At 39.0% G+C, this 12,433-nt stretch overlaps 1 protein-coding gene across 1 annotated transcript in view; it reads right to left on the reverse strand.

Annotated features, from left to right (window-relative positions):
* The window catches only part of LOC129644130 (antigen WC1.1-like), a 69,431-nt gene that overhangs the window by 13,989 nt on the left and 43,009 nt on the right, over positions 1-12,433 (reverse strand). The window contains exon 8 of the mRNA XM_055569558.1: positions 3,149-3,463. Within this exon, the coding sequence (XP_055425533.1) occupies positions 3,149-3,463 (315 nt within the window). The remainder of the gene's footprint in view (positions 1-3,148; positions 3,464-12,433) is intronic.

Below are 12,433 nucleotides of genomic sequence, written 5' to 3' on the forward strand. Positions count from 1 at the left end.
AGGCTCAGGTTCAGAGCTGTACTAACCCAGAGTGAAGTAGATCCATGGGCCTCAAGAGGTTAGAGGACTAAGAGCAACACAAGGTTAGAGGGCCATCCTGAGATTTCTGGGGCCAGAATACTGGCCAGTTTTCTCTCAGGAACCAACACTTAAGTCTCTGAAGATAAGGAAAATCATGCAGGCTGGATCTGTGAGTGCTCGCTGACAGTAGACAGACTTCTGGCTTAACAGGAGGAAAGCTAGACATTATAACAATATTTCACATGTTTCTTAAAATTTTTCACAGTGAAAAATTCCAAGAATTTCTTAGGTGACCTGATTTTGGAAAGTTGTCCAGAGATCAGTTTGGATAGGAAGAAAGCTCAGAGTCATAGGAGAAGGGGCTGGTCATAGCCATCTTTCTTGAAAGCTTAGAATTTATCAAAGAACCTGGGAGACAGTGAGTTCTCAGTGGGAGCATGTAAAACAGCTGAGGTTTTTAATTACTTCATACTAGACATGTGATGGAGAAGGCAATGGCAACCCACTCCAGTACTCTTGCCTGGAAAATCCCATGGACGGAGGAACCTGGTAGGCTGCAGTCCATGAGATCGCTAAGAGTTGGACATGACTGAGCGACTTCACTTTCACTTCACTTTCATGAATTGGAGAAGGAAATGGCAACCCACTCCAGTGTTCTTGCCTGGAGAATCCCAGGGATGGGGGAGCCTGGTGGGCTGCCGTCTATGGGGTCGCACAGGGTTGGACACGACTGAAGCGACTTAGCAGCAGTAGCAGCAGCAGATATGTGAACTTTAGGAAATGCTAAAGAGTGAAGATGAGTTAAAGTATTTTAATCCTGTCTATATGCTGTTTGTTCCTTTCCTATTTGGGTTCTTGAGAAATAGATACCATGCTGTAAAGAAAGAGTAAGAAGGAGAGAGCAGAAGGCAAATAGTGAAGTGAAGTGAAAGTCACTCAGTCATGTCTGACTCTCTGCGACCCCATGGACTATATAGTCCATGGAATTCTCCAGGCCAGAATACTGGAGTGGGTAGCCTTTCCCTTTTCCAGGGGATCTTCCCAACCCAGGTATTGAACCCAGGTCTCCCACATTGTAGGCAGATTCTTTACCAATTGAGCTACAAGGCAAGTCCAAGAATACTGGAGTGGATAGCCTATCCCTTCTCCAGTGGATCTTCCCAATCCAGGGGTCTAACTGGGGTCTCCTGCACTGGAGGTGGATTCTTTGCCAACTGAGCTATGAGGGAAGCCCAGAGACAAAATAAGCCATACATAATTTAGAAATTTTCAAATTGCAAAACCCTCAATATGGATGAAAGATAGAATATTTGGGGGAAATATTTGTCCAACAAGTTTTTGACACATTTTATCCCCTGTGCTCCTCCCATCAACCACTTCACCCTGCCACCTTTCCCATTTCTCCCACTGCAGACAAGAGAAAACAATCTTAAGAACCACAAATGGGTGCAAAGGAAATTATGAATGGGAAGAACTTCTGTAGGAGTGGAGTGGGGTAGGGTGTGTGGTAGGTTAAATGGAGAGTGGATGGGGTATGAAACTGAGAGAGAGACCAAAGAAAAAACTCATGATCATGGTTTGAACTTCAGGGACCGTATTTTGGGTAGAGGAAGGTAATCCAAATAAAAAAGAAACCCACAACATAAAACACTTTATTTAACACACTTGTCTGGTTTCAAAGTATGCTCATGATAATTTATGTACATGGTGAAATTCTTTCTGGTAAAGGATTCTGATTATATAAATATGTGAACTTTGAAGGTTCAGAAAGAATATTCTAACAAAATAAAAATCTACTACAGAAAAACAGGAAAGAACAGAAAAGACCTAAAAGAAATTAAAGACTTGAAGGATCAGCTTGACCACTTATACAATGGTGAGAGAGAAGATGGTCTGCTTGCCTTTTATTATTTATCACTTTCATCTCCCCAGAGAGACACAGGTTAGAACTCCTAGTCTGGTCTGGTTGGGAGTTTGCTCATAGGCAACACATTCTAATTAAAGCATTTTCAGTCAACACTTTTTAGTTGCTATATTAACCCCATAAGATTACAGATTAGGCAGAACACAAAAGAAATATTTGTTATATGCTGTTTTATGTACCCTGATACATGTTAAATGCTCGAATATACACTGAATAATCAAAAAAGCCTTATACACATAAGGATAGACTCTTCTGAGACAAATTAAGACTTTTTTTGTTTTCTGTTTGATTTTAAAATTTGTGTGGGAGATTATGTGTGTGAAAACTGCGAGAAAGTTTGTGGAATAGAAGGCTGATGTCAGTGGATAAGGATATTAAATATAATAAAAATATATCCTTCTCTGGTCTCTTGCTGTACAGACGTCCTGCATCCTTAGGCACACACAGCATCCTCCCACCACTCCTGGACCATCAGTGCTGCTCAGAACACCCCACATGTGCCTTTTTCAGTTCCTATTACAGTCCCTCTCCCTCCCAGCTGCCATAACTCTCTTCTACCTTCTTCAAAAATTACATCTGTCCCATTACTCCTATTCATATCGAACAAACCCCCAAATTCAATTCTCTTAAATCATTGAAGTCATCAGGTATAAACTATATAATTTCTTATGATAAAACACAGAAATTGTATTGCTTCCACTTTTGACTTGTCAGTGTATGGCTAAGTGTTCTTCCAAAGTTTTGTCCTATACAGATGTCTTAAAAGAAAAAATGGGCAGAGAATCTCTGATAGTAAAAAATCAAAGGAGAACCTATGACTCAGAGCACTTCATCCAAAGTTCTCTGGTCTTACCTGCAAAGGCCTATGAATATTTACATCTAAAATTTCAAAAGAGATTTGCAATTTGGCACAAATCCATCAATTCCTATCTCATGTGATTGATCTTCATCTTCATTATGAAGATCAGTTTTCATTGGAATAGTTTAATCTACTATGTCAGTAAGATCACGGGAGAAGAAATAGCAGAGACTTACAGCGGGAAAGTATATGAAGCACATCACCCACAGAAGCTTTGTGCATTCACAGAGGATGGGTCTGTCTCAGTCCTCTCTAGCCCATCTATATCCTATTGCCCCAGTGATCAGACACCAGCTTCCATGGCACTTTTCCTCTGCCATCACAGGGCAATACACTGACCATACCTGAGCAGACGACTCCTGCATCGTTCTCATGGCTGCAGTTGTTCAGTCCCCAGCCCCGGGAAGGGCACTTCCACACGTGGGATTCCTTTCCTCTGCAGTTCAATGTGTCCAGCAAGATGGGCCCTGATCCTGCCCCAAAGTGAGCAGACCCCATGACATTGAGGGCAGCTCCACAGCCCAGCTGCCTGCACACCACGCGGGCATCGTCCAAGTCCCAGCCATCATCACAGATGGTGCCCCAGGAGCCCTGGTCAAGGATCTCCACTCTCCCGGCGCAGGGACCTCCTCCGTCCACCAGGCGGAGCTGTCTGCTGTCTGAGGAGAGAGAAATGGGACAACGGGGCATTTACAAGGGGGATAAAGGTCTTCTGTCCTGTGGGACCTTCACCTGAGCAGTAGGGGGCGCTCTCCTCTGAGGCTTCAGAGTCCCCTGGTTCTGACAAGGAGTCATTGCACTGGGGCAGCACCTGAGTCTGGTTTCTTACAGCAGTGATAAGAGAATAATAACGTTGAAAATGGGCAAAAACAGGAAATATTACACAACTGAGTAGGGTGAGACAGAAGTGTTAACCTCTGATTTGTAGAGTTCTGCACAGCATCTGAGAAAGAGTTGAAATGTTAATCTCTACCAGGAGCAATTGAATGAGTTCAGAGTCACAGATATGGGCTGGCTGCTGAATGGATTCCTTATAAACCACACACGCGTTGGTGCCCTTGACCTGAAAGTTAAAGGGATTAGATTAAAGGAAATGGAGTCAGGAACCGGCCTCATCAGAAGCCCTAGGTAGCAGCCATGAATCCTCTATCGTTAGAATCATTCTCCTTGGTACAGTCATGCAGAATTGAAAAACAAATGGACCTTGAGATGTCTTGGTTTGCCCCAGAATATTTCACTGATGGCTCTAAGCTTCAGACTCCAGATCTGGATACTTTGTTTTAAGAAAATGTGATCTCTTTGAGTGGATTGGGCAACCTTGCATAAGAAATGTCTCAGGTGATATTGATTGACATTGACCAGATTCCACTGGGAATCTTGGAATGCTGCTGCTTCTCTCAAGTAAATATTATCTTTTCATGCACTTTGTGTCAGGAATCGCTATTATTCAAAGTTAGGGGTTATTTGTTCTCCAGGGGGAAAATATTATGCATTTCTAACTTTACCATAGAGCAGAAATAGGTTAAATTCTTGCTCTGAAAGCATTTGAACAAACGATACTGACAGACTCACTGCATTGTTCTTCTTTAATACATAAAAAGCAATATAAAGAAAGGTTAAATGATGTCTATTCAGTGTTGCATTTTAAGTAAATGATGAAGTAGAGAATAAAATTTAGAATTTTGTACTTTCATGAAGAAGGTTCCAATGGAGGGGTTCACAGCAGGCCAGTGGTCTGGATACAACTTTAAATGCTATAAAACGTTAGATAAAAAATGAAGATATTAGACATTTGTGGACACAATATGAACTAAACATGCTAAAATTCTAAAGAATGGAGATCATTTCATTGTTAACCAAGGATCTGAAGCTTCTCTTTCTCTATGGGAATTTCCCAATTTGTTGCCTGGGTTAATGGATCAAAGTGGGACAGAGAAGCCTGCATGATTTGGGGGTTACCTGGTGCTGCAGTGACAAAATTGGAGACTTGAGAGCCTCTCTCATATAGCAGGTTTTCTCCTCAAATATCTGCCCAGTAAACACGCTGTCAATGGCAGGAGGCCAAAGAACTGTGTCAAACACCTTGGAAACAGAGTGGATATTCCCTCATCCTCCTGACTGCTGAGCTACCAAAACATTCAGGTTTTCAATTATAAACTCTAAAAGCCCATAACACAGGGGCAGAGAAATCAGAGGTAGACTGATTACTACAAATACTGCAACCCAGACTTGTTACTGCTCAACCCTAGCTAGTATTTAGACATCTGGGTGGTCTGAACCCCTTCTCCCACTTGCTTAACAAAACAGAATATGAATCCTTTCAGGTGTTAGAAAATATATCTGGGATATCATATTTTCTTATGCATCATTTTTCTCATTCAGTTAAAAATTGCATGGTATGTAAAGAGATGGATGACATGACAAATTTAAAAATTGAAAAAAGGAAGGTAAGAGAAGGCAGAGACACACATGCTAGATATGCTGGAGTTAGCGGATAAGGATTTTAACTATGAACAATGTGTTTAGGGGAAAAGGGGAAAGGAAAGAATCAGTAGGTGAAAAATGTTAACAAATAATTGTAACTATAAGAAAATCAAAGGAACAGTTGCCAACTGAAAATAAAATATCTAGAATTAAGAACTGAATGAATAGGTTTAAAAGAATTTTAGACAGAACTGAACACAGAATTAGTGTCTTAGAGGAGTCCTAGAGTTGAGAGATGAGGAGGAAAAAGAGAAGGATGAGAAGGAAAAAGAGGGGGAATAGGAGGAGAAGAGAAACAGAGACAGTGCAGCAGAAGTAATATTTGAAGATATAATAATTAAGAATTTTTTAAATGGATAGAAGTCTATGAAAACCTCCACATCTAGTAAAGCTGCAAAAAATCAAAGGAAAATCTGGAATAAATTTTTTTAATACCAAAGAAAGAAAAAAAGGAGAGAAAAAGGAACATGAAGCACATGGGTCAATTAAAAGGAAATGGTATACTGTATTGGGATGACCCAGAGGGATGATATGGCGAGGGACGTGGGAGGGGGGTTCAGGATTGGGAACACGTGTATACCTGTGGTGGATTCATGTTGATGTATGGCAAAACCAAAAACAATATTGTCAAGTAATTAGCCTCTAATTAAAATAAATAAATTTAATTTAAAAAAAAAAGGAAATGTTAGATACTAACCCAACAATATCAGTAATTGGATTTGCAATCTAATTACAATGGATTAGATACTTCAAATTAAAGCCACTCTACTAACTGATAAGGAGAAGGAAATGGCAACCCACTCCAGTGTTCTTGCCTGGAGAATCCCAGGGACGGGGGAGCCTGGTGGGCCGCTGTCTATGGGGTCGCACAGAGTCGGACATGACTGAAGTGACTTAGCAGCAGCAGCACTAACTGATAAACCAACAAAATTCATGTAAATGCTACCTGCAAGATACTCACGTTTTATATGAGAGCGAAGAAAGGTCAAAAGTAAAATGATGGAGGAAAATGTATATATTATGTGAATACTAGGCTTCCCAGGTGGTGCTAGTGGTAAAGAACCTGACTGCCAATGTAGGAGACATATGAGATGTGAGTTCAATCCCTAGGTCAGGAAGATCACCTGGAGGAGGGCATGGCAACCCACTCCAGTATTCTTGCCTGGAGAATCCCATGGACAGAGGAGCCTGGCTGGCTACAGTCCTTAGCAAAGAGTTGGACATGACTGAAACGACTTAGCAAGCCTGCACACATGTGAATACTAACTATAAGAAAGCTGCAGTGGCTATAGCAAGGTCACAGAAAGGAGATTTTAAGGGAAGATGTGCTAATTTAGTTAAAGAAGTTATTTTCATGATTATACAGTGGTACGCCCTTAATAAAGATATTACAGATATCAGAATCCAGGGAAGATATCGAAACATAGCTTTGCTTTGAAATACAGAATAATACTTGACAGAATGAAAAGAAGAAATAGATAAAATAACAATCAACCTGGGGGAACTTTAACAAAACTTTTTCAATACCATGCAGACCAGGCATACAAAAAAGAAGGAAGACTATAGTAGATGTAAAACACCACAATCAACACATTTAGCTAAATAACATATAAAGAGCAATGCACCCAATAATGAAAGAATTCACATTATTGTAATTGCACTAGGAACATTTATCAAAAATGACCGTATGGTAGGACAAAAACCTTCAGATAACTGAATCTATACAGAGTATTTACTCTGACCACAGTGTAATTAAATTAAGAATTAATAAGAAAATACGGTTAGCCATCCTTATTTGGAGAAATTAAGCAACACCCTTCCGAAACAGTACCTGGGTCTGGGAATAAATTTAAACCTTAGAAAATATTGTGAAATAGTGATTGCAAAGATATGATATAACTAAATTCTTCTAATGCAACTAAAGTAGTGCTTAAGGGAAATTTATACTTTAGATTTAGAAAAGAAGAAAGGCTAAAAATGAAAAAACATGTAAGCTTCTATTTAAGAAACTAGGGGAAGAGAAAATAAAGCTTAAAGGATACGGAAGTTGGGATTAACAAAGAAAAGAACAAAAATTAATTTTAGAAAAGAAGGTAAGCATGGTGGTAGTGACGGTGGTTTAGCCCCTAAGTCAAGTCCTGCTCCTGCGACCCCATGGGCTGTGGCCACCAGGCTCCTCTGTCCATGGGATTTTAGGCAAGAATATTGGAGAGGGTTGCCGTTTCCTTCTCCACAGGATCTTCCTAACCCAGAGATTGAACCTGCGTCTCCTGCGTTGCAGGTGGTCTCCTGCATTGCAGGCAGACTCCTGCATTGCAAGTGGATTCTTTACTGCTGAGCCACCAGGGAAGCCCAAGGTAAGCATGATAGAGAAAGCAGAGGAAAACCTTTCAAACATGGCTCCTTGAAAACTGATAACCACTGAGCAATACTAACGAGAACAAAGAGAAAATGAAGTTAACAATACCAAGAATGAACAAATGTCACTATAAATCATACAAATTTTTGGTCATAGTTTTATTGAGATTAAATTTACATATCTAATGTCGATAAATACTCAGAAGATATTCAATTTCTCCACAACCTTGCCAACACTTATTCTTTTTTTTTTTTTTAAATCATAGCCATTTTGAGAGGTGTAAAATGATATCTCATGGTTTTGATTTACATTTCCCTGATGACAAATAATGTTGAGCATATTATCCTATACCTATTGGCTATTTCTATATGTTCTTTGGAGAAATGTCCATTCAAGTCTCTGGTTAATTTTTTAATTGGGTTATTATGCTTTTTTCTTGTTGTTGTTTTGCACTTGAGTTTTAGGATTTCCTTATATATGTTGCAAATTGTCTATTTTTGCCTGTTCTTTTGGTGTCATATCCATGAAATCATGAAATAATGTATATTTATTTGGTGAGGAACTAAATTATCAGGTATCTAAAATGTAATTTGTATATGTTGATGATATTACAACATCACATGCAATAAAATAAATTCAGATTCAGTAAGGTTATAGATTCATCTCACATGCTAGTAAAGTAATGCTCAAAATTCTCCAAGCCAGGCTTCAGCAATACATGAATCATGAACTTCCTGATGTACAAGCTGGTTTTAGAAAAGGCAGAGGAACCAGAGATCAAATTGCCAACATCTCCTGGATCATTGAAAAATCAAGAGAGTTCCAGAAAAACATCTATTTCTGCTTTATTGACTATGCCAAAGCCTTTGACTGTGTGGATCACAATAAACTGTGGAAAATTCTTCAAGAGATGGGAATACCAGACCACCTGATCTGCCTCTTGAGAAATCTGTATGCAGATCAGGAAGAAACAGTTAGAACTGGACATAGAACAACAGACTGGTTCCAAAGAGGAAAAGGAGTATGTCAAGGCTGTATATTGTCACCCTGTTTATTTAACTTATATGCAGAGTACATCATGAGAAACGTTGGACTGGAAGAAAAACAAGCTGGAATCAAGATTGCCGGGAGAAATATCAATCACCTCAGATATGCAGATGACACCACCCTTATGGCAGAAAGTGAAGAGGAACTAAAGAGCCTCTTGATTAAAGTGAAAGAGGAGGGTGACAAAGTTGGCTTAAAGCTCAACATTCAGAAAACGAAGATCATGGCATCTGGTCCTATCACTTCATGGGAAATAGATGGGGAAACAGTGGAAACAGTGTCAGACTTTATTTTTGGGGGCTCCAAAATTACTGCAAATGGTGACTGCAGCCATGAAATTAAAAGACACTTGCTCCTTAGAAGGAAAGCTATGACCAACCTAGATAGCATATTCAAAAGCAGAGACATTACTTTGCCAACAGAGGTTCGTCTAGTCAAGGCTATGGTTTTTCCTGTGGTCATGTGTGGATGTGAGAGTTGGACTGTGAAGAAGGCTGAGCGCCGAAGAATTGATGCTTTTGAACTGTGGTGTTGGAGCAGACTCTTGAGAATCCCTTGGACTGCATGGAGATCCTACCAGTCCATTCTGAAGAAGATCAGCCCTGGGATTTCTTTGGAAGGAATGATGCTAAAGCTGAAACTCCAGTACTTTGGCCACCTCATGCGGAGAGTTGACTCATTGGAAAAGACTCTGATGCTGGGAGGGATTGGGGGCAGGAGGAGGAGGGGCCGACAGAGGATGAGATGGCTGGATGGCATCACTGACTTGATGGACGTGAGTCTGAGTGAACTCCGGGAGTTGGTGATGGACAGGGAGGGAGGCCTGGCGTGCTGCAATTCATGGAGTCACAAAGAGTCGGACATAACTGAGTGACTGAACTGAACTGAAGGTTATAGATATTCTTTACTCAAATTATAAAATTATTTGAAGAAAATAGTATGATGCTTGGGGCTGGTGCACTGGGACGACCCAGAGGGATGGTATGGGGAGGGAGTGGGGAGGAGGGTTCAGGATGGGGAACACATGTATACCTGTGGCAGATTCATTTTGATATATGGCAAAACCAATACAATATTGTAAAGTTAAAAAAAAAAAGAAATAATTTTTTGTAAAAAAAAAAAAAAAAAAAAAAAAAAACTCCTATATCCTCAAAGAAAATAATCTGATTAAAAGCTATTTTGAGATGGAAAATGGCATCTGAAACACTGCATTAAATGCAGAATTCATAAAAGTAAAACATAGTATATTTGATCATATAACCACACCACATACACAACCCTAAAGACATATGCAAAAAATGTGGTACTTTCAGAAGTATTTAAGAAAAGCGGTAAGTGGTGTTAATTTGTAGAGAGTTCCTATAAATAAATGAAATTTTAAACATTCTAGAGAAAAAATATAAACGATGATGGAAGATATCTTATCTGAAATACCTTTAAGTATTTACTTGTTTATCTTGTCCACATTCCACGACAAATACACACACATATATACCCCTGAATGAAGGTTCCACTAGAGCAAGGACCTTGCATATCTTATTTACCCCGTGTTTCTGCTTTTAGGATGGTGATTGCACATTCACCGTTCAACAAGAATGCATGGAGAAGCTTTTCTAAATACCATGATGGGGCTTGATAAATATTTATTGAATGAATGTGTAGACGAATAAAATTCAGTGAAATAGAATTTCTTTAAATTCATGGTAATCAGCAAAATAGTAAAGCAAATATAAATTAATAGTAATGTTTTCTGATAATGGTGCATATAAAAAATAATTAGTACATAAGCAAAGAATTAATTTATATTCAAATTTCCACTTTTACGATTTTTAAAAAGTTTTTCTTAAATTTATTTTTGGCTGTACTGGGTCTTGGTGCTGCACGTGGGCTTTCTCTAGTTGTGGTGCACAGGCTTAGTTTTTCCATGGCATATGAAATCTTCCTGGTGTGTGCTGTTTCTTCAGTCATGTCCAACTCTTGTGACCCAATGGGATTCTCCAGGCAAGAATAGTGGAGTGAGTTCCCATGCCCTCCTCCAGAGGATCTTCCAGACCCAGGGATCAAACCTGCATCTCGTATATCTTCTGCACTGGCAGGCAGGTTCTTTACTACTTCCTGGATGGGAGATCAGATCCATGTCCTCTGCATTGACAGGTGGATTTTTAACCACTGGACCACCCAGGAAGCCCCACTTATGCAATTTTCAATGGACAATTATTAAATCAATTCTAAGCTACTGTTATGTGTTATTCAGTATGACATTGGTCAAGCAAAGATTGCTGTAAAGAGAGAAAACTCTTTAAAAAGGGAATATATAGTAAAAATCAGGGGGAAAAAAAAACAAATAGCTACCTAGTAAGGCAGAAATGTGTGCAGTAGACTCAAATAAATTTTCTAAGAAAGATTTGTATTTAGAGGAAGCAAAATTAACCAAAAAAAGACACAAAAGAATTGTAAGTGAAAGAAATACATGTAAGTTCAAAAAACACAAGAAAATGGAAGTGTAAATGTTTCTTGTCATAAAATATGAGAACTTGTATATTCTTTCCACATCATCCTACCAAACTTGCTACCCACTTCATGCAGAGAACCTCTGAAAAAATGATGGCAGGGCCTCTGTGAGGTGATTGCTCACTTTCAGGGTTAGAGATTTCACCACAACCCATTTTATGGTGCTTTATTGTTGAAAAAATATCATAAATAAAGGTCCAATAGTTTAACACTACTTTGGCCTTTGAATGAAAAGACAAAGAAATGAAGAAACAGAGGCAAGGAAAGGGACAAATCTCTGCTTTTGAAATAGCTATCTCATTTACTTTAATCTATCTCATTCTCTCATTTGTAGATTTCAGGCAATGCCCAACATATCATTCAAGGTATACCTGCATGGGGTGTGTGTGGAAGGTGGGGGATAAGAGAGAGAGAAATGTTGAAGGAAGTAAGGTGCTACGGTTTGACTATTTGTCACCCCACCAACATTTTTTGTTGAAATTCCAATTCCCAGTGTAATGGTATGAGGCACTGGAGCCTTCTCAAAGTCTTCCAAAAAGGATGAAAGGAACACTTACAAAGCCATTTTATGAGGCCGAGATTATCCTGATACCAAAACCAGACAAGGACACTGCAAGAAAAGAAAATACTGGCTGACATCCCAAATAAATATAGATGCAAAAATCCTCAACAAAATATTAGAAAACCAAATTCAATAATACATGAAGAGAATACTGGACAACCCACTCCAGTATTCTTGCCTGGGAAATCTAAGACAGAGGAGCCTAGCTAGCTATAGTCCATTGGATCACAAAGTATCAGACACAACCTAATGACTAAACAACCATAATAATAACACCAAGACCAACAAGGATGCAAGGATGGTTCAATATTCACAAGTTAATCAATGTGATACACCAAATAAGATAAAGGCAAAAATCATACCCTTTCAACACATGAAGAACAAATATTTGACAAAATTCAACAGCTGTTTATGATACAAAAGGTCTTTACAAAGTAGATATAAAGGGATTATACTTCAACAAAATAAATATCATATGACAAACCCTCAGAAAACATCCTACTCAACTGTAAAAAGCTGAAAGCTTTTCTTCTGAGATCGAACACAAGGCAAAAATGCCTACTCTCATCACTTTTATTCAACATAGTTTTGGTAGTTCTAGTCAGAATCATCAAGCAAGCAAAAGAAAATACGAACATCCAAATCTGAAAGGAAGAGTCAAAACTG

This window comes from Bubalus kerabau, chromosome 1, assembly GCF_029407905.1.
Source record: "Bubalus kerabau isolate K-KA32 ecotype Philippines breed swamp buffalo chromosome 1, PCC_UOA_SB_1v2, whole genome shotgun sequence".
NCBI lineage: Eukaryota > Metazoa > Chordata > Mammalia > Artiodactyla > Bovidae > Bubalus > Bubalus kerabau.